This window comes from Coccidioides posadasii, chromosome 3 (genome assembly GCF_018416015.2).
Source record: "Coccidioides posadasii str. Silveira chromosome 3, complete sequence".
In the NCBI taxonomy this organism is placed as follows: domain Eukaryota; kingdom Fungi; phylum Ascomycota; class Eurotiomycetes; order Onygenales; family Onygenaceae; genus Coccidioides; species Coccidioides posadasii.
Window position 1 is genome coordinate 2151422 of NC_089409.1, and position 18479 is coordinate 2169900.

Sequence of the window (18479 nt, forward strand, 5' to 3'; positions counted from 1 at the left end):
TATAGTATTGAGGTACTGTATCATTATTGAGTTCTCCGCTTTTTGGGTGGAGCTTCACCGACGTCCTCCACAAGGGCGGAGGAACTTGAGATACCACTTGATTCAAACCTCGGAGACACGGATTGCGTAAAGGTTTTGGGATCGAGATTAGCTGAATGACTTTGGCGTGTCTTCTTCCGGGGTACAGAAATAGAGAAAGAAACAAGGTCGATAGACGGGGAAGTGTTATCCTCCTCTGCGGTCTTTGCACATTTATTGGTTGCTTCCCCTTCCCCTTCCCCTTGGCGATCTTTGAACTTGGCTTTGTCCGTTTCTGATTTAGGTTCGCCAAATATGAGTTGCTTAAATAGACCTGCGAAAGAGGCCTTGGGGCGATCCTGTCCATTGTCCTTTTTGTCCTTCTTGCTATCTTTACCCTCCTCGTCGTCCAAACCATCCGAAAAATTCCACATAACCGGAATATCTCCCTTCACAAGCGCTGTAAGCCAAATTGAGCTCAACACACCAGGAACAAGATACAGCAATGCAGGTTGTGGATGATTAGATAACTGCATTGCTACCAGCGTAGCCAACATTCCAAGCATATAGCCGGCCATCCCTGCTTTAAAATATGTTTTGCGGAATGCCTTTGCCTCAAAATATGACGATTCCTTATCTGGAAGCCTTAGGGCCGACTTTATGCTTGACCAGAAGCGCTCGCCCCATCCGCCCGTCGCGGTGACGTATTTAGGTCGGGAATCAGCATCGGCTCCGGTTCCGGTCAAGGTAGAGTGCTTCCGTAGATAATGTAGGTAAAGATCGAACCTCAATGCTAGTCCAATCACTGTGCCTGGGACCACAATATCTCCCAAACCAAGCATCGCCAGGGCAATGGCGCTAGGATCCTCCTTGGTGGGCGGTCGTGGAAATAGGAGCTTTATCGGTAAATCCAGCTTTTGCGCGACCGTGACCATCATGGGAGTATAAAATACGAAATAGATGTCGTAAAAGAATAAAGAGCCGAGTATCAAGCTTCCGGTAGCAAAGGTAGTAGGCGACAAGAACTGGAGGGCGCCGTATGAAAAGCCGAATCCCAGGAAATTGATCAGCCACCATGGCCGCGCGACAAAGGCGGAGTATCCAACTACGCACAGAGCGACGACAACACTCAAGACATCAAGTATGGTAAACCGAGTCCTGGCGCTGAAGACCGAACGGATATGGGCACGGAGGGTGGCTTTTTGGTAAACGAGACCGCGAATGTGCCAGAGCGATGCACGAAGACAGCCCGGAAGATAAAGAATCCCGAGAAACCCAGGCAAAGGCGAGACCCGTGTTCGAGGGGCCGCCATCGACCCCTTATCTCTAATAATCTCTATAAATATTCGCTTCTCCTGGTTTGCCTTCCACGCAGAGCCACGGGAAGTATAGAGCTCAGGGAACACAAATGATCTTATCACAGAGAAGCCGTCTTTTATAAACGCAGTCGTGAATATAAGACCAGCATGTGCGAAGTACCAATTGAGCACCTTGTTCAAAACTGCTGGGTCGAAATGCTTGAGCAGGAGGTATAAGCCCCCAAGAGTCAACCCGGACATTATAGGAAGCATAATCGCATCCGAAGGGTCAAATCCTTCCATCTTTTGCAGTATGCCCCCTTCGTCATCTGTATCATCTTCATCTTCACTGTGTTCCGTACAGCGTTTGCATTTCTTTTTCGGTGGTATGGCCGTGGACGAAGGCCTTGAAAGTGAAGCATGGGCACCGACATATATGCAAAATAGAGCCGAGATCAGTAAGTGGGTGTATGTTGGTATAAGCGGTTTGGCGATATCAAATCCATAGAGAAAACCCTCAATGGCCTCCGACAAGGAGGTCGGGAGGGACATGTTGGTTGAAAAAGAGCGAGGCGAGTGTTATCAGCGAGTGGACGACTGTGCCCTGTAGAGGAGAGCCAAAATTTTGAAGCAGTATTATTACTCGGAGATCAGAACGGATATCATCATCATCTTGAGCTTTTTGGTGCCTTAACAAAGACAATGGAGTAGTTAATTAAAAGTTGATGACAGCTTTCATGAGGCGATCAAAGTTTGGGTCGGTTGTTTGCTCACCTGGTTGACATCATCTGCGCAACTCCTCTCCGGCGCTACAACAGGGCTTAGATTCTAGCTTGATCTGAATATTCACAATGGCTACAGATGTGGTTATTGATACTACCATGGTTAGTATGCGTGGCCTCGGAAACTCCTCGTTATTTTATTGTATGTACTTACCTTCACTCAGGGCTCCATCACTGTTGAGCTCTACAATGACCATGCACCAAAGGTAAATGAATCTGGTAACCTTCCTATGGCTGAGCTGGCTGCTAACTCCTGCAAATTGAATGCATAGACATGCAAAAACTTTTCCACCTTAGCACAACGAGGCTATTACAATAATGTCATCTTCCATCGCATTATCCCCGACTTCATGGTCCAGACCGGGGATCCTACCGGCACAGGTCGCGGCGGAAGCTCCATTTACGGCGAGAAATTCGAGGACGAGATCAATCCATCCTTGAAACATACTGGTGCAGGTGTTTTGAGTATGGCAAATAGTGGACCGAATACTAACGGGAGCCAGTTTTTCATTACACTGGCGCCTACACCGTGGTTGGATGGAAAGCATACAATATTTGGCCGGGTGAAGAGCGGGATGAGGGTAGTGCAACGAATGGGACTTGTGAAAACCGATGCGGATGATAGACCAGTGGATCAGGTCAAAATTTTGAAGGCGAGGGTCGTCGAAGAGACTGGTGATGAGTGACAGGGCAGAATCGACACCAGAGCAGGTTAATTTTGACTGTCTGCAGTATAAAGCAGTCATCATAAACACTCACGCACTGTGGCCCACGGCAAGAACCCGCGATGGGACAAATGCACTGAGATACGTCGCAGCGCGCCCTTCATAACCATTGCAAGCCCCGGTGCAATGGTGGGGAGACATTTGGCAGAAAATATGTTACGGCCGCGCCGGCGAATTCTATGATATGGTAGATCTCTAGAAGAGCATTGTAGATTAAGCACTGTGACGGATTACGAGCGCACATTACGGAGTAGTCCTTCCCGGGCAATGATGTACGGAGTATGTATCACCGCAAAACGAACCGCATCGATCAGATGTCTCCATCTTGAGCGGCAGATACAGGGTGAAATGTCCAATCTTCCACTCTATAGGGATGGCTCCAATGAAGGCGCCATCCATGGAGACAACGTTGCCAGTGTAAAAAGAAAAGCAATTTGTCTACGCAGAGCGCAGCGAGTGGGTGATAGAAGAAATGAAGAATCAAGAGCTCGCTGAGGCGTCAAATTGTGCGGTCGCTGTGCCGAGTCTGCGCTAGGGCCCGGTTTGGCCTAGCGCAAATGTCGCTCGACTCGGCACATAAATTCAGTCTCAACTTCAACTTGTTTTTCCCTCTTCTTTTCCTCCCGCCCAAGCACAAATATTGTGAAATAGACAAACCCCCCAAACCTTTCTTGGAATCACCCTGGGTGGTTGACCTCATCATGTCATAGCTAGATCTTCCTTGCTATCCAGGTGACATCTGGAATTATCTTCATCCAAAGCTGAAGGGGTGATCATGCTCGGACAAAACACCCTTAATGATACCACCTGGGACGTCTTAATATCTGGGACTGGCCTCCCCCAGTCACTGCTTGCACTGTGAGTTATCTTCTTTGATGGACCCATCATTGTTTGCCCCCAATCTAACAGCTCTCAATGTAGGGCGTTGTCGAGGTCTGGTAAAAAGGTCCTTCATATTGATAAAAATGACTATTATGGAGGCTCTGAAGCCGCCTTCAGCTTGCAGGAGGCAGAACACTGGGTAAACAAAGTTGGCTGCGGTGAGAACGGTCCTCTTCGGTCACCTTACTGGTGGCGCTGCTGCTGACCTGATGACTACGAAGTCAGAGCCGAATTTTGGCCCATTTGAGTCAGCGTCGGTATGGCGCTCTCCCTCAACAGAAAAAAAAGAAAATGGGAGACTTTCTTTTTCGAGGGCATATACGCTCTCTCTTTCTCCTCAGCTGATCTATACCCGCTCTAAACTACTCCCCAGCTTAGTATCTTCCAAGGTCTACCGCCAACTGGAGTTCCAAGCGATGGGGAACTGGTGGGTATATCGGGATGAAGCTCAAGTAGAGACAGGAAGCCAAGAACATGCCATTCGTGGCTTGCAGTGTGTACCAAGCAGCCGTGAAGACGTTTTTGCTGATGACACATTGACCATGAAATCCAAACGATCTTTGATGAAGTTTTTGAGATACCTAGGTCAGTCCGACGGAAGTGAGAGTTCGTCCATCGAAGAAGGTGACTTTGATACTCCGTTCTCAACCTTTCTCCGCTCCAAATTCCAGGTCCATTCGGATCTCTACTATCCCCTTCTTTGCTTATGTTTATCCCCGCATTCTATTTCCCAAACCACAGCTGGCTATGCTCTTCCAAAAATCAAAAGACACCTACAATCCATTGGTGTATTTGGGCCAGGATTTTCTTCTGTGGTTACTAAATGGGGTGGTGCCTCTGAGATCGCCCAGGTAGCCTGTCGAGCATGTGCAGTAGGCGGAGGCGTATACGCTTTAAACAGAGGAATAAGAAGCGTGGGACCTCCAGAACAGGGTTCGCCAGATGGAGATTCCAGTTTGCGAAGAGTGTGCTTGAGCGATGGAGAAACGGTATGTACTAGATATATCGTTGGCACTCCTTGGGATATTCCAGCAGATACACAGAAAGCAGAATTGCCCACCTTGACCAAGGTTTCGCGTTCTGTTATGATTGTGTCGTCGCCCCTAGAAGCTCTATTCCCTCCGATCGCCGAGAATGGCCCTGTTGCAGCCGGGACTCTCGTTATCTTTCCTGGTCAGCAAGCTGCCGGAGAAGATGCAATTGATGAACCACCATTATACTTGCTATTGCACTCTAGCGATACCGGTGAATGCCCTTTTGGTCAATGTAAGTTTCTCTGCAATACCCAAACTTTGCCACGCTTTCTTTGTTGCCGCTCTCAATGATGATTTCAAATTTCGAATACTTATCTACATTGGCTGTAACATCTTTGATGATAAACCTTCCTCTGACAGCCTGATATGAGAGCAATTGTTCTGTTATTGTTATTCTCTCTATTTTCTTGGAACGCAGCGGCTAACGCGTTTGTTTTATAAGGTATAATATATGCGAGTGTTTTGCAACCATCCAGCAAGGGACACCCACGCATTGATTCAGCTGTGCAACAGCTCCTGAAATCAACTGACCCGGTGGCAGAAGTTCTTTGGAAAATGCAGTTCACCCAGCTCGGCGACCTTGGCACGGATATATTGCCGAAGGATGGACTCGCGGGCGTTGACAGTCAGATCCTGGTGTTTCCATCTCCGTGCCTTGACTTGGAGTTCAACGACAGCATGATCGATCAAGTCAGGCATGTGTGGAAGGACATTATGGGTGCAGATGCAGACGAGAACGAATTTCTCGTGTTTGAAAACCGAGAAGCTGCTCAAGAGGAAAATATGTCCGCTTCCTAGGCTTAAGCCAATGATGACAGTAATGATATGCTTGTTGCGTTACGGAATAGCTTAGATCGCTTATAAAGTAGTGCCACACCAATAAACCAGTCTATATCTAGTAACCTTTCAGCAGAAGTTCTTTTCATGTTCGTAGCCAGGCTTTCTCCGAGCAGCCACAAGTCTTAAGTTTCATCAATTGACGCGATCCGGTTGCATTATTCCTTGGAGGAGCTGGCGGTTCGCACCGAAGAGCGGCGTATGAGCACACTAAACCCATCTTGGCAAAGTGCGTGGATGTCGGGTTCGCAACCTTGATCTGCCAAATTATCAGAATTGTCGGCTGACGCAGTGAACGCTCAACGGGGCCAATTGCTCATCTATCGACTGCCCTGTGTTTAAGTTAACGATTGAAAGGCCATCCCGGGGATATATCCGGTTTTCCGACCTTTTCGCGCGAGCTTCAATTGAACGACCTGTCCTACAGTTTCGTTCCCGAAGCCGCCCGCTTTCTGGCAACAATCCGGCACGTCGTTCAGCAATAAGAAGCCATGGGAGCAGGCGGATCTAAACTCTCAGAAACGAGCGGAGGCTCGAGACATGTTTTTAGGAGGTTAGAATTTTCCACCTAGCAATACTCCGCGCGCATGGGCATCGGCTGCGATGAAGTGCGGGCTGGCAATCGCGAAACTAACGTATTTCCAATTGGCTATAATTCAGCGAAACTCCAGTTCAATTCTCCCAGAATCTTGTTGAATCTTTACAATCGAGTTCAGAGGTAATACTCCCCACCCCGCGTTATCGCTGCAATGTGTTTTTAACAATTCCAATCTGCAGACCGACTCCTCCCGTGCCCAAACCATAGAACTCCACATCCAAAACCGCGTCGCAGAGGAACTAAAACGTATCCAAGCCCGCGAAACTCAGACTCTTGCAGACCTCGAACAACGCCTCGCAGAAACTACTCAGTCATCAGCCTTCACAGACCAATCCACATCCCTTGACGCACCCCGCGTACCTTTCGCCGGCCCTGAAACCGCCGGATTCCCCCAAGATCTCGACCAAGATGCTGCGAGACGGGAGCTAAGCAGCCAGCAGGTGGCGCTAGAGATTGAAGCGCTGCGGGAGAAACTCGCTGCGAGACGGAAGGTCAAGGAGGTCGATGCCGGCGTGGAGAAGGCGAGGGAGGACGTTGTCAACTGTTTGAGAGGGAAGGAAAAGAGGCCGCTCGACTGCTGGGCTGAAGTGGATACATTCAAGAAGGAAGTTGCTCGATTAGAGAAAGACTGGGTGAAGAAGGTCATTGGCTAGAGCTTTGGTGGTTATATAACCCCGATGCGTTGAAGCATCTGTTGCTGAGCGAAAGTTCTATGACAGAAGCACTCAAAGTTATATCTTTTGCATCGCATGCAAGAGTGTTGTATTATAAAACAAAATGGGATGCATAACAAGAGCAGATGAAAATTTAAGATATACTTTTTTATTTAATATACAGATTGACCATGCATTCGGGCAGATCGATCTCGCCAATATCAGTCGTATGCAATATCAATATGTTGTCAAATGCATTTATAGGAGGTCTTAAATCTCCCAGCAACCTAATCTCCCGACACTCTCACCAGCTGCTCTCACAATACACGTTCGTGCTAGCTTTTCCTTTGCAATGTTCAGCGTAGTAGGCGGGCTTGTGCACGGATTATCTCCCAGTCCCGACGAAGACGACAGAGACGGTGGTGTATAAGCCTCTATCTTGTTTGCAAGTATCACACCAATGCCTGTTCCCCTACCAGCACTCAGGTTGTAGTTCCCAGTTGTCACAAAACCAATCAAGTCCCGTTCATCCGGAGGTGGGGGGTGGCGGGATGTCTCAACTGAGTCTGAAAACACTCCGGTCGGAATAGCAACCGTGCTGTTGGAATTCTCACTGCACGGGTCTGGTTGAGTATTCTGCTCTTTTTGGCTTCGAGACTGCCCTTTTTTGCGAGTCTTTTTGCCCACATTTCCTGAAGGCGATGCGTTGTTCAGGAGCGAAAGCCATTGGTTTCGAAGTACAGGGTCGGTTGTCGGAAGACGATAGATCCGTGCACGAGGGGCAGGAGTCCCGCGGTTGACCAAGCTAAGCCTTACAGTTGCGAGGGCCGGTTTTTCTAAGAGAGATTGCGAAGATAATGGAAGACAGTCAGACTTGGCCTTTTCCAGAAGGATAGAAGATGCAGCCGAGGGCGTAAGGTGATGGATTCCGAGAGGAGGAACTTCGGGATCCTTTGAACTGGAGTTGATCTTCTCCGGAGCAACCGTGCTCTGGCTCTTAGAGCTTTCGCTCATCTCCGCTTTTTCGATATTGTTTTTTGAGCCTGCAGCTTTACTTTCTCCATCTGTCCCCTTTCCAACAAGTATCTCCCAATCGCAGGCCCAGCCACGACCAATCTCGCCGCGTCTACCGTTCCCAAGGTCAATACTGTCAAACTCCACTCGTTTACCCTTTGGCTTGCGCTCCCATAGGTCTTTCTGCAGGTTCCTCTGCCGGATCTCCCACGCCCACCCAGCCTGTGTTCCTGGAAAGTCACCCGGGAACCAGCTCTCTCCAGATTCAAACGCAAGCTGTTGCTGTTCATGGACACCGCCAAACCTGGGATTACCACCAGAAGAGAGTGGATAGTACATGATAGAATACCATATTGGCTTCACACATTTCCAAGGGACCAAGAGCGTCCAACGGCCTTGATAATTCGATGTTCTCGATGAACAACCCGGGCGAGATGTAAGAAGAATGACTGGGATCTGCGGATCTGTTGGTTTCGGTGATGGATATTCGCCAGGTGGTGCGAGTGCCTTCCTTTTGCTAATGGCTTTTTGGCTGGGAAGAAGCCGCGAAGCTGTGAGACGGGCAGGACGGGAAAATAGTTCTGGTCTCGACTGCGTTGCGTCTGGAGGCCAAGAAGATAGGAGAACAGAAAGACGATCAAGACTTTCCTCAGAGTCAGAGGGCTTGACCGTCCGGGGAGGATATCGTAGACGTGGGTCAGAGGTATTAAAAGCTAAAAGGGCATTTTGCGGGAGCGAAGCGGGATTGGTTAGGCCGAGAAGGGACTTCCAAACTTCTTCGGGGCAGCCTAAAGGCCTGCTGCTGCTTTCCGGCGGCGAAACAGGTGTGAGGGCGGCAAGTAAAGCTTCGGTTGAGCCGGGCCCCGACAGTTCAATGCTTCCAATCTCGAAACGGAGATCTTCAAGCAAAACTGGTGGCCTTTGTATCTTCGACACTTTCAACAGCTCTTGCCACAGCTGTAGAAAGGCTGAGGGATGTACTCGAAGGAACATTTTCCGCTTGGGTAGCTTGTTTGCCGGCACAGGCTTGCCTGCATCGACCATTTCAACGTCCTCCAACTTATCGTGGGCACACCAAATCAGTGTAACTGGTGCAATTGGCAGCTTTTCACCATCCCTCTCGAATACCCACATCTCTAGGCTTCTAGTCCCGGCTCTCCATTTTTTGCCTTTGTTTCCCCATGCTGCATCCCCCTCCACACCAATGGCTTTTAGCAATCCTTCGATACCCTCTTCCCTGCCTTCGAGTCCGATAGTAGAGATATAGCTCATATCCCACGCAATAGCTCCTCTCGCACTGTTCACACGATGCGTAGGCCTATAGGATTTCTCCGTAGGTGTCATTGGAATAGCGAATCGCCATAACGGAGCCTTTGGTTCCGTCATATGCGCCCGTTTAGCATGAAACATATGTGTCGGCAACCATGTTTTTCCCCGCTGCCGCTTCTTATATTTAGACGGAGGCTTCTCAGGATGCGAGAGCTTGCTCTTTTTGATTTTCGGCACGCGCGGGGCGATATCAAATGTATGTTCGGCATCACCCATAACAGGAACCGCTTTATCAGCACCTGATTTTTTCGCAGCTCTCCCCGCTTTCGAGCGAGCATTAAGATTCTGCAAGCGTCGAGCTGTCTCAAGACGAAGCCGTATTTGTTCCGTGGGTTTACGCCGGCGAGCAGTGACAGTGGGCGTGTTATCCTCAATCATCTACAACATATCATTTTCAGCCCTAAATCCTAACACGTAGTAACCACCACAAAGGCTGACTCTGCCACAGTTCAGACAGTAATAAACATACCTCCCTCTTCGCCCTCGCCCTCAATCTCCTTGGCACCCTCTTCACATTATGACTTGCCGTCCTCCTCCTTAAAGCCCGCGGCACTTTTTGAAAAGCGCGACTTGTCAACGCATTTTTAGCACTACGTATCCCCGCTTCCAGCGCACGGATCTCGTATTGCCTCGCCGCCACGAAGGCGGATACGTCTAGCTCGCCGGTCTTGGAGAGCGCAGCCTCGGAGCTCTGTACGGCCAGAGTACGCGCATCATGGGTCTTGGCGCGTTTGCGGGTTTGGGGGTTTGCGTTGGGGCCAGCTTTGCGCTTTTCGGGTTTCGAGGGTTGTTGGGGTTTTCTCTGCCACGGAGGGTTGGGAGCAGCCATTGGGTCGTTTGGCTGACGGATAGGGCGGAGAGAGAAAAGGTGTGAGCTCTCGGTTTGAGTGACAGAGAACAGAGTTTGATGGGATTTTGGCTGGATGTGTTTGCATGTCGTCACATTCAGAGCACCACGACCAAGGAGCAGCACTATTTACACACCACCCATTGCATTTTTATAGCCTTGCTGCAGACCATGGAATACATAGTTAATATTGGGGATTCTTTGATATTGTTGTGCAAGCAACCAAATTGTATTGTGTCTTTCTAGTCTGTATTGATACAACGGTTTTGGTGATCTAGCTAATAGTTACAACACTTTGGCCGTTTCCCTTGATTCTCCATAAGATAATATTTTTTCGGGTTTCTCATCGGTTTGTTCATCATTTACAACTTGGAAATGACGGCGTCAGCGCCCGAGACCTATTCAGTTGTCAGCCTATGATACTTCTGCGTCAAGCGGGTTTCAGCATCGGCATATAAAACATACGGTAACTTCACGACCAGGCTCTATTTCAGCATAAGTAACCTGGCCATGATCGATAATCATAGCATATCGGCCAGTTCGCTCGCCGGCGTTCCAGCCAATGCTCTTTGAGAACTTAGCTTCCGGGTCGCTGAGGAAGAGCTAGAGATGCCATCTCAAGTCAGCAAACAGACCTTATCTCTCTTAAGATGCCTTAAAAGATGTAAATATTGGAATATCTTACGATATCATCTCCGGTAACGCCATTGGCCTTGCCCCAGGCGCTCATGACCCAGGCATCGTTGAATGCGAGGACAGCAACGACGTCAACGCCCTTTTCCTTCAATTGAGGAAGCTTCTGGATGTATCCGGGGAGATGGCTGGCGGAGCAGGTAGGAGTAAAGGCACCTATCCATCAAATCGAGATGGGAGTCAGTCAACGAGGTAGTCGAGAAGAGATTTTGGGGGGTGGGTTGTAGGTGTTTGCGTACCGGGAAGAGAGAAGAGGACAACCTTCTTGTCAGCCCAGAGCTTGGAAGCCTCGTAGTTCTGTGGCATGCCACACGCTTTGATGTCTTTATTGTCAGGTGTCCATGGAATGTAACTGTTGAAACGCATCATCGATAATGATCAGCACGCGATCACTGAAGACCAATTCACTGTCATTTCCGACCGCGCAGCACGGAAATGTCGTTCCAGAGAACTTACGAGAAGACAACGTCAGAAGGGAAGCTGTCTCCAGCTTTGAGAGAGGCCATTGTTGCGTAGTAGCGAGGTGAGGTTAGGTGTCTACAGTGGGTCGGATAGCTGCGGGGAAGCTGTCGCTGGGAGAAAGGGAGGCTGGTGGTGAATCGAGCGTTGGCAGACCGGCCACAGCTGTGGACTGATGAGGTTATAGAGCGGTGGGAGAGAGCAAGAAGAGAAGAGAGTCTGGTGGAATTCATTTCGGAGGAGAGTGAAGGGGGGTGGGTGTTTGCGGCAATAAATACACGTTCTAAGCAAGCTGCGGTGAAGTCTCAAGACAATGACCCTGGCGGGAAGTTAACTAGGAAATGCCCCTCTTTGATGCCGAAACAACCCAGAGATCTGCCTGGACCGGGGCCCAATGTATCTATGCAAAACAACCGCAATGGCTTGGAAAGCATGCAAGGGTATGATACAACTCTTGGAGGCAAATGTAATACATAATATGCTCTGGAGAAAATGGCAAAGATTGTCCAATATGATCTGGGCTCAAGCGATGCGACGCCGCTATCAAACTTCTCGACGGCTAACTAGCTCAAAGTTACCCCTGCTTCCGTTTCTCTGCCTGCCGAGCAACCAACGCACTCAGAGCAGCGCCGACACCGCTCCCATCCTTCGCGATACCGATCTGAATCTTCTTCTCACCCTTCTCTCCGATCTCCGGAATCTCACGCCATGCTTCTCGGATATACTTCTCGTATCCCGGATAAAACTCAATCAGGCTGCCATCGACACCAATGTCGATGACGTCTTCCGTACCTAGTCGTCCGCTGGATATGATAATCGCAGCGAGAGGCACAGCGCTAAGCCGTGCTGCCCGTTTCCCGATGGCATGCGTAAGGACCTTGATCGCTTTACAGTCCGTGGTGCTCGCGTTCTCGATCCCGAGATCGGATCGCAGCTCTTCCTTAACCTCCCGAAGGTCATCCGTCGAATCGCCTTCCACGGTAGACAGGAATTTCGTGTCAATGCCCCAATGTTGATACAGTATTGAGTCCTTTGGAATCGCGCTTGACCCGCCACACAAGTTCAGAGCAGGGTTTTTGTTCATGTGGAGTATTGTACAGCGAAGAATCTCACCCAGAAACATTCCTGATACTCGCTTTTCGAACATCTGGACCCCTGGGTTAACACTTATACCGTCCAGTTCTTGGTCATGTCTGGTGTTCGGCAGCACCTCGAGGGGGTTATCGAAACTGCCCCACTCCGTGTTAACGACCATCTCGCTCGCTGATGCGTCAACGAGGTCTCCGCCGCGATTATTCAGCTTCTTGACTCGGTCCAGCCTCTCTACGTAGGCACCATTGGTGCCTGTACCGAAGATTGCACCAATTAACGCTTTAGAATGGCCACTGGAACAGTATGACCGTGCCATGAGAGTGCCCACGGTATCATTAATCAAAGCAGAGACTCGAACAGGTAAATTTCTCTGATCGACAGCATCTTGTAACAATTTGCAAACATCTTGGCCCACAGCATCCGGAATGTCAAATCCTTTGGTCCAGCGATATAGATTGCCTTTATTGATGGCGGTCTGGATTACAGGGAAGCTGAAGGTAAAGCCTAGGTCGAATATATCCTCGTCGTGGAAGGCAGTGCTGCCTAGCCTTCTTTTCTCGGTGTGGGAAGCGTAACGTTCTTCGTGATGCTTCTGAAGAAAACACTCTATCTGTTCCGCGATAAATCCGAAAAGCTCTGCGGCTGAGTCGCTCACCATCAGCTCGCGCGGAATGACGGCCTTCTCTTGAGTCATGTCGAAAGTTGAATCCCCGTTTAGATGGATCGAACAAACGCGGATGTTAGTCCCACCGAGGTCAACTGCGAGGTAGACGCCCTAGAAAAGCAGTACGCTATTAGCAACCTTGAATGCGTCAATTAAAACAACAACCTATCGCCGGATCTCTGCTGAAATGGGGGCATTTGGCAACCCCACAACCGCAGCTCCCGCTTCTGCTTTTGTCCCATCGCATATGACCCATGCGTGAAAAAAGGTGTATACAGTCTGGTGGTCACACCTTCTCACTGCCATCAGGCACACATGTAATATAGGATGGAATTTGGCTCAGCGTCGAGCCCTCCCCTGTCAGCCCAATCTCCATCTCGGAGAGGAATTTCTTCACTCCGCGGTTCACATCAGCGGACGAATACTCGAACTCTGCTGCAATGCGCTTCGCTTCAGCGATCACGGGTTGGTCTGACTGCGGCAACATATTGTAAAGCCAATAGCTCCGTATTTTGCTAGGTTTAAATGGGACAAGCGACAAGAAAAGAATGAAGATGGACGAAAAGAGGAAAAGCAGGTTGAAAAGCGTCGTTCCTCTGGAAACCAGGTTGAAGGACTCGGGCTCCAGCGGCAGAGTGGAATAGAGGCAGCGAACAGAAGTTCAGGCCAAGGTAGTGACGTAGTAGTCGTCCTTGTTCGCGACAGGCTCAGGCGGGGCACACCTTGAGATGAGCACTCATTGTTGGCCTTGACGGAGGAGCATCATGTGGGCTAAATGTCTGAAGAAGCGGCAATTAGTGAGAGAGTTTGTGCCCTTTCGCTTGTTTCCGGCAGCGTTCAAGAGGTTCTCCCTTTTGCAGGCAGGTTATTCTTAAGTAGCATTGGAGGGGCAGCTTTGACGAGTTTGTGGAAACTTTGCGATTTAAGGCTAGACAGAAGTCAGACCGTGGAACAGTGCCCCTTGTACACAGCCAGTGACCTAGTCAACTTCAACATTTGTTTGGTGTTCGGGTGATGAGGCCGCAACTTCTAGGGGTTTGTTGCTCTTGAACGAGTACATATAGGGTCGCCAGTGTTTTGCGCCCATTTCTCCGCGGTTTGGTCAAGCATAGAAGTAGTTAGAACATTCACCTTCAGTAAGTTTTGTGTGGATGTAGCACCTAGAGGCTGATTTGGTGTGTGGTGGCTGGATAACCAACAGTGAAGCTTGTCAGAGCGAAGCAAAATCCACAGCTGCAGGTTGGAGGGCGCACGGACTGAGGTGGAGGCGGAAAAACGGCGCTGCTCGCAGCTCCACCGAAGCGGACCAAACGGGCTAAGGATAAGGAGAGCCACGGACTCTACAGAGTCACCTCGCTGCTTCATACCTCTTTATGTACGGAGTACGGAGTATTCTGACAATCGACATTGCCCTGTCCGCTCTCTGATCTCTGCTCCTTCATTTTCATCGCGTCTCACGCTATTTGATTGATCTGTTTCGATTGTGCCTCTCGGAAGGGTCACCTGGTCTTAGGCGCTGGGCCCTTGTTACGCGATGACCTGGTCTGATCGTGGCAGCCAACAGCGGCTCCAGCTGATCCGCCGTTGGCAAACTTGACTCGCTGGGCTGTTTAGTTTGTCGACTACTTGGACTCCATCTGAATGCGCCAAGAGCTGACCGGCCGTGATCAAGATCCATTCCCAGCCGCAAGGCATAAATAGCCGACGGGCAAGCTCCAGGGACTGGAGCTTTTCTGGTCGTCAAGCACGGCGTCATGTTCGCATATTCATGTGCGGTTATCTAGTTGACTCTATAGTTAACTAGCTGTTTCCCCAGCACATAGATCATACCATCATCTTTCTACTTTCGAGTTCTGGTATTATATACATAACTGCTCTGTAGGGCTCTAATTTCTTCCCTATTGTGAAAGGAGCCCCGATTGTCAAAGACCGTACCAATTATCCCAGATGGAGGCCCTTTCTCAGCCCACCGGCTCGGTGAAATCCGTAGTCGTCGAGGAGCCACCTCTTAAACCCCCTTTCTCGCGTGAAGCCGTGCCCAGCGACCTTGCAGTTCTTTCAGAAGTCATGAGTTCACTCCCGACGATTTCACGGACACGGCTCCACGACGCATTCCTCACCGAAACCGACGTAGCCAGCTATCTCCAACGAGACTTGGATCTTTCCCGTCTCAACAGGATTCACAATATTCTCTGGATGGCTGGGCGTCCCATCAATGCTCGTCCGTTACACCGCCAGCGGATGATGGGCCTCGAGATCATCCCTACAGAACAATCCGACCTCCACCTCCTCAAATTCTCAAACCATCTTCTTGTGAAGCCTCTTCCATCTTACCTACTTAACCACGATTTCTGGACGAAACATCTCTGTTCGTCCAAAGAGCTCCACGAGTCCGCATCGGGCCTCCTAGTTTCCTATATATGGCTCATCTGCTCCCCTATAGATCTGAAAGTCGCCCAAGACCACCAGCTCTTCCCTTCCAACCTCGCCTGGACCTGGTGGAAATCTTTTGTCAACGATGTATTCAAGCACATCAACATCAACGCTCTCGACACCGTCAATAAACGATATCACTTCGGTGAACTTCGCCTTAACCGCATAAACTCCATCTACCGCGTCCGGTTCTTCTTCACGCACTTTATCCGCGGCTACTTGTACGGATACAACCGCTACACGGTCTTCTTCGAGCGCAATTTTGGCTGGATACTAGTGGTTTTTGTGTATTTCTCGCTTGTGCTGTCTGCCATGCAGGTGGCAATGGATGTTCCGGGCCTTCAGGATAACACGGATTTTGTGAATGCGACGTACGGTTTCGTTATCTTCTCGATTGTAATAGTTGCTTTCTTCTTGGGTTTGGTGGCGCTCATTTTCACCTCGATATTCTTGTATAATATGGGTGCGGCTATAAGCGACGATAGGGAGAAAAGATTGCGGAGGGAGAAGCTGTCGAGGGAAAAGATTATATAGTTCTCGGCCACTGGGGCTATTTTTTCTACATCTAAAATGCTGGATATAATGGTTAACGACGCTTGGATGAAATGATATTATCTGCAATTCCCAACTGCTCAGCACAAAGTCTAAACCTGCCGATATTGGATGATACAACAAACTTTCGTGCGTTCGTATACTACATTGGGTACTGATGATGTTATGTGACAAGAGCATTACACCGCCCAACGTCGTCCTCGTGAGCATGGCCGTGCAATCCTCCATCGAGAATCCACCGCTCATTATCGTCGTCATCATCCTGCACACGCCTCCACGTCTGTCTCTGCTCTCTCCTCCTCGTCTGAATACCACCGTCTCCTCCCACAGACCCAGCCGCCTTCCACACCGGCCTAACTAACCCAGCCCCTTTAAGCAGCGGATTCCGCGCAAATACGCCTTCTTTATCCGCACCAGACAGTCCACCAGCACCCACTGTCTGGTCAACTTCCTCATCCTCATCCTCTGACTCATTATCCGGCGTTTGAGACACTTCTTCGCGCTCAAACGTCCGCACAACTTTGCCTCTCTTAATATCCAAACTCATAACCATATTCCTCCTCTCCCACTCCGGTCGATTCCGCTCCTCCATCTCCCGCATCAACCGTTGCTGTTTTTTCAACGCCAATGCGCGCTGCGCCGGCGTCATCCACTGCGTTGACGAACTGGTAGGTATATCGAAGTCCGCAGCTTCATCCACGATCCTCGTTCGCTGTGCATTTTGGGCTTGGAAAGAGAGTAACTTGTCGCGATGGGCCTTGGCTGCCTCCAATTTGCTATCGCTGCTCGTGGCAAACGCCGGTGCCGGGCCGGAATCACGATGCACGCTCTCGTTGTGTGCGCGCATCTTCTCGTTGCCGCGTTCGGCGCGTAATTCTCGAATCATGTCCTGTATCTCGGTCGTAGATAGCAGCGGCGTTCCGCAAAACGAGCATGGTTGTAGCCCTTCTAGTGCGCATATTATTTTTCCACAGGAGAGACAATTTGGCGCTGGAGTGAAGAGCGGATGGAGATTCGCGTTGCAATTACATTTTCTCCGCTTGCGTTCCTTTGGGTTTGTAGAGACTTCGAGCGCTGCGATCGCAGAAGTGAGATCGGCGATGTTATTCGTCGTCGTTGTTGTCGGCGTTGCCCCTCCGGACTGAGTCTGACCGCACCCGCGAGAGGGTGTAGTAGTCCCGGGTGTCTTTGCCTTCTTCGATCTAACATTCGGTAAATACTCTGATATCAACGGACCAGATGCTGACGGAGGCGGCTTTCCAGGCCTTCTTCCCGCTGGGCTTTCGTTTCGCGATGCATCCGCCGAAGATGAAGGTATGTGCTCCTGCGACGAAGCGCCAGGAATATAATCCTCCTCCTTCCGTGACTTCACGTATCCTCCGCTCACATCGCCGTATCTCTCCGGCCTTCTAATCGCGGTCGGGGTATGTATCGAATCTTTCTGCCTTTGATTCCGCCTCGCGCCCGAGCCAGTATTATTATTCCCTACAGATCTCCCGCCTCTAGTAGCTGCTGTCTGTGATTGCGCCTGTACACCACCACCCCCGTTACCTCTCCTGAAATTAAACCCCGCGATAAACTCCAAAGACGCGGCCGAATCGTCCAGCAAATTCCGTAAGTGCTCTGCACTCTCTGCTTTCGACAAACTGGCGGTGTACGTGATTATCTGTTTTAACGACTCGTTGTCGAGCGGCAGGAGTTTTTCGAGGTGGGGAAGGGCCCAGGCTTCGAGGGAGGACATCTGGGAGAGCTTTTGACAGTCTGGATGCGGGTATGAATTCGTTCAGCAAGTTTCGCGTAACAAGGTTGACAGGGAGAAGCGGAAGGGCCTTCAGCTACGATCTTTGGTCATCAGTTGAGCTGTGATTCCAGGAGTTTGTAGAGCAGCAACAGGATATCAGTTAATATATCGCAAGTGAGTGAACTATTAAAATCCCTCTAAAAACCAGGGTCATGTAAGAAGAGCACGATGTCCTCTGTAGTTCCTGGAAGCTTGATAAATGGTGTCTGTTAGGTTTCCGTCAGGCGCTCGGTCTGGAACTCGTTCAGCTTCGGCGCTGCCACCCACCATACTCACGGGTGACGAGGCGGCGGCTTGGCGTTAAACTGCATAAACCTGTGTTCCCCGAACCTGGTGCTCTTGTGACCCGCAGTCTCTGCACGGAGTTGTGCAACCTTGCCCTTTCTTCCACCTCTACTCCGGACAGAGTACAAATCAAGCAGTGGTCAATTGATATGGGATGGCCTTGTTATTCACTTTTCGTCCTATTTTACATACATGGTTGTACACACAATCTGGCCTTTCCATCCATATTTTATGAATTCTTGAATAAAACCCTCTTTGGTTCGCAGAAATCCCTTATCAACGCCGAAGATCGCTCGTTCCTCTCTTCCCGAACGCCATGCCTTTTCTCTCATACTCTGTCCGTCTAAAAACTCCTTGGAAATGGTGGCTTATCGCTCTAGGCATGAAGAAAGCGACGTAGGAACAGTGAATTACATATCCTTTGAACGAGGGCACATTGCAAAACATTCTTATGAGATCCTGCTCTCGCTGTGTCTGGAACTA

General features: G+C 49.8%; 9 protein-coding genes across 10 annotated transcripts; 4 read left to right on the forward strand and 5 right to left on the reverse strand.

Annotated features, from left to right (window-relative positions):
- Nucleotides 1–23: 23 nt before the first annotated feature.
- On the reverse strand, nt 24–1868 carry D8B26_005653 (uncharacterized protein; the record flags this gene model as incomplete). The annotated part of the gene is made up of 1 exon (XM_003069223.2): nt 24–1868. One exon carries the CDS (start codon nt 1866–1868, stop codon nt 24–26), a length of 1845 nt encoding a protein of 614 aa, XP_003069269.2.
- A 252-nt stretch (nt 1869–2120) lies between these two features.
- CYP1 (heme binding) lies at nt 2121–3132 on the forward strand. Its single transcript, XM_003069224.2, has 3 exons — nt 2121–2200; nt 2263–2304; nt 2371–3132. The coding sequence occupies exons 1-3, from the start codon at nt 2168–2170 to the stop codon at nt 2782–2784; spliced, it is 489 nt and encodes a 162-aa protein (XP_003069270.1). The 5' UTR covers nt 2121–2167; the 3' UTR covers nt 2785–3132.
- A 340-nt stretch (nt 3133–3472) lies between these two features.
- On the forward strand, nt 3473–5627 carry MRS6_1 (Rab proteins geranylgeranyltransferase component A). 2 transcript variants are annotated; one of them, XM_003069225.2, is made up of 4 exons: nt 3473–3681; nt 3745–3863; nt 3927–4971; nt 5182–5627. In XM_003069225.2, the coding sequence occupies exons 3-4, from the start codon at nt 4122–4124 to the stop codon at nt 5535–5537; spliced, it is 1206 nt and encodes a 401-aa protein (XP_003069271.2). In that variant the 5' UTR covers nt 3473–3681; nt 3745–3863; nt 3927–4121; the 3' UTR covers nt 5538–5627. The 2 variants fall into 2 exon arrangements, with proteins under 2 accessions (XP_003069271.2, XP_065981028.1); XM_066124947.1 differs by having other exon boundaries at nt 3931–4971.
- A 226-nt stretch (nt 5628–5853) lies between these two features.
- On the forward strand, nt 5854–6966 carry D8B26_005656 (uncharacterized protein). The gene is made up of 3 exons (XM_003069226.2): nt 5854–6129; nt 6237–6294; nt 6354–6966. The coding sequence occupies exons 1-3, from the start codon at nt 6068–6070 to the stop codon at nt 6825–6827; spliced, it is 594 nt and encodes a 197-aa protein (XP_003069272.2). The 5' UTR covers nt 5854–6067; the 3' UTR covers nt 6828–6966.
- Nucleotides 6967–7097: 131 nt separating this feature from the next.
- D8B26_005657 (uncharacterized protein) lies at nt 7098–9999 on the reverse strand (the record flags this gene model as incomplete). The annotated part of the gene is made up of 2 exons (XM_003069227.2): nt 7098–9548; nt 9640–9999. 2 exons carry the CDS (start codon nt 9997–9999, stop codon nt 7098–7100), a joined length of 2811 nt encoding a protein of 936 aa, XP_003069273.2.
- Nucleotides 10000–10379: 380 nt separating this feature from the next.
- On the reverse strand, nt 10380–11402 carry ASPF3 (Peroxiredoxin Asp f3; the record flags this gene model as incomplete). Its single annotated transcript, XM_003069228.2, has 5 exons — nt 10380–10415; nt 10483–10620; nt 10703–10866; nt 10950–11062; nt 11167–11402. 5 exons carry the CDS (start codon nt 11400–11402, stop codon nt 10380–10382), a joined length of 687 nt encoding a protein of 228 aa, XP_003069274.2.
- Nucleotides 11403–11628: 226 nt separating this feature from the next.
- GLK1 (glucokinase) lies at nt 11629–13645 on the reverse strand. Its single transcript, XM_003069229.2, has 2 exons — nt 13218–13645; nt 11629–13036 (listed from the first exon to the last, which is right to left on the reverse strand). Exons 1-2 carry the CDS (start codon nt 13410–13412, stop codon nt 11744–11746), a joined length of 1488 nt encoding a protein of 495 aa, XP_003069275.2. The 5' UTR covers nt 13413–13645; the 3' UTR covers nt 11629–11743.
- A 1227-nt stretch (nt 13646–14872) lies between these two features.
- Nucleotides 14873–15892, forward strand: D8B26_005660 (uncharacterized protein; the record flags this gene model as incomplete). The annotated part of the gene is made up of 1 exon (XM_003069230.2): nt 14873–15892. One exon carries the CDS (start codon nt 14873–14875, stop codon nt 15890–15892), a length of 1020 nt encoding a protein of 339 aa, XP_003069276.2.
- Nucleotides 15893–16073: 181 nt separating this feature from the next.
- D8B26_005661 (uncharacterized protein) lies at nt 16074–17651 on the reverse strand (the record flags this gene model as incomplete). The annotated part of the gene is made up of 1 exon (XM_003069231.2): nt 16074–17651. The coding sequence occupies one exon, from the start codon at nt 17649–17651 to the stop codon at nt 16074–16076; it is 1578 nt and encodes a 525-aa protein (XP_003069277.1).
- Between the last annotated feature and the right edge of the window lie 828 nt (nt 17652–18479).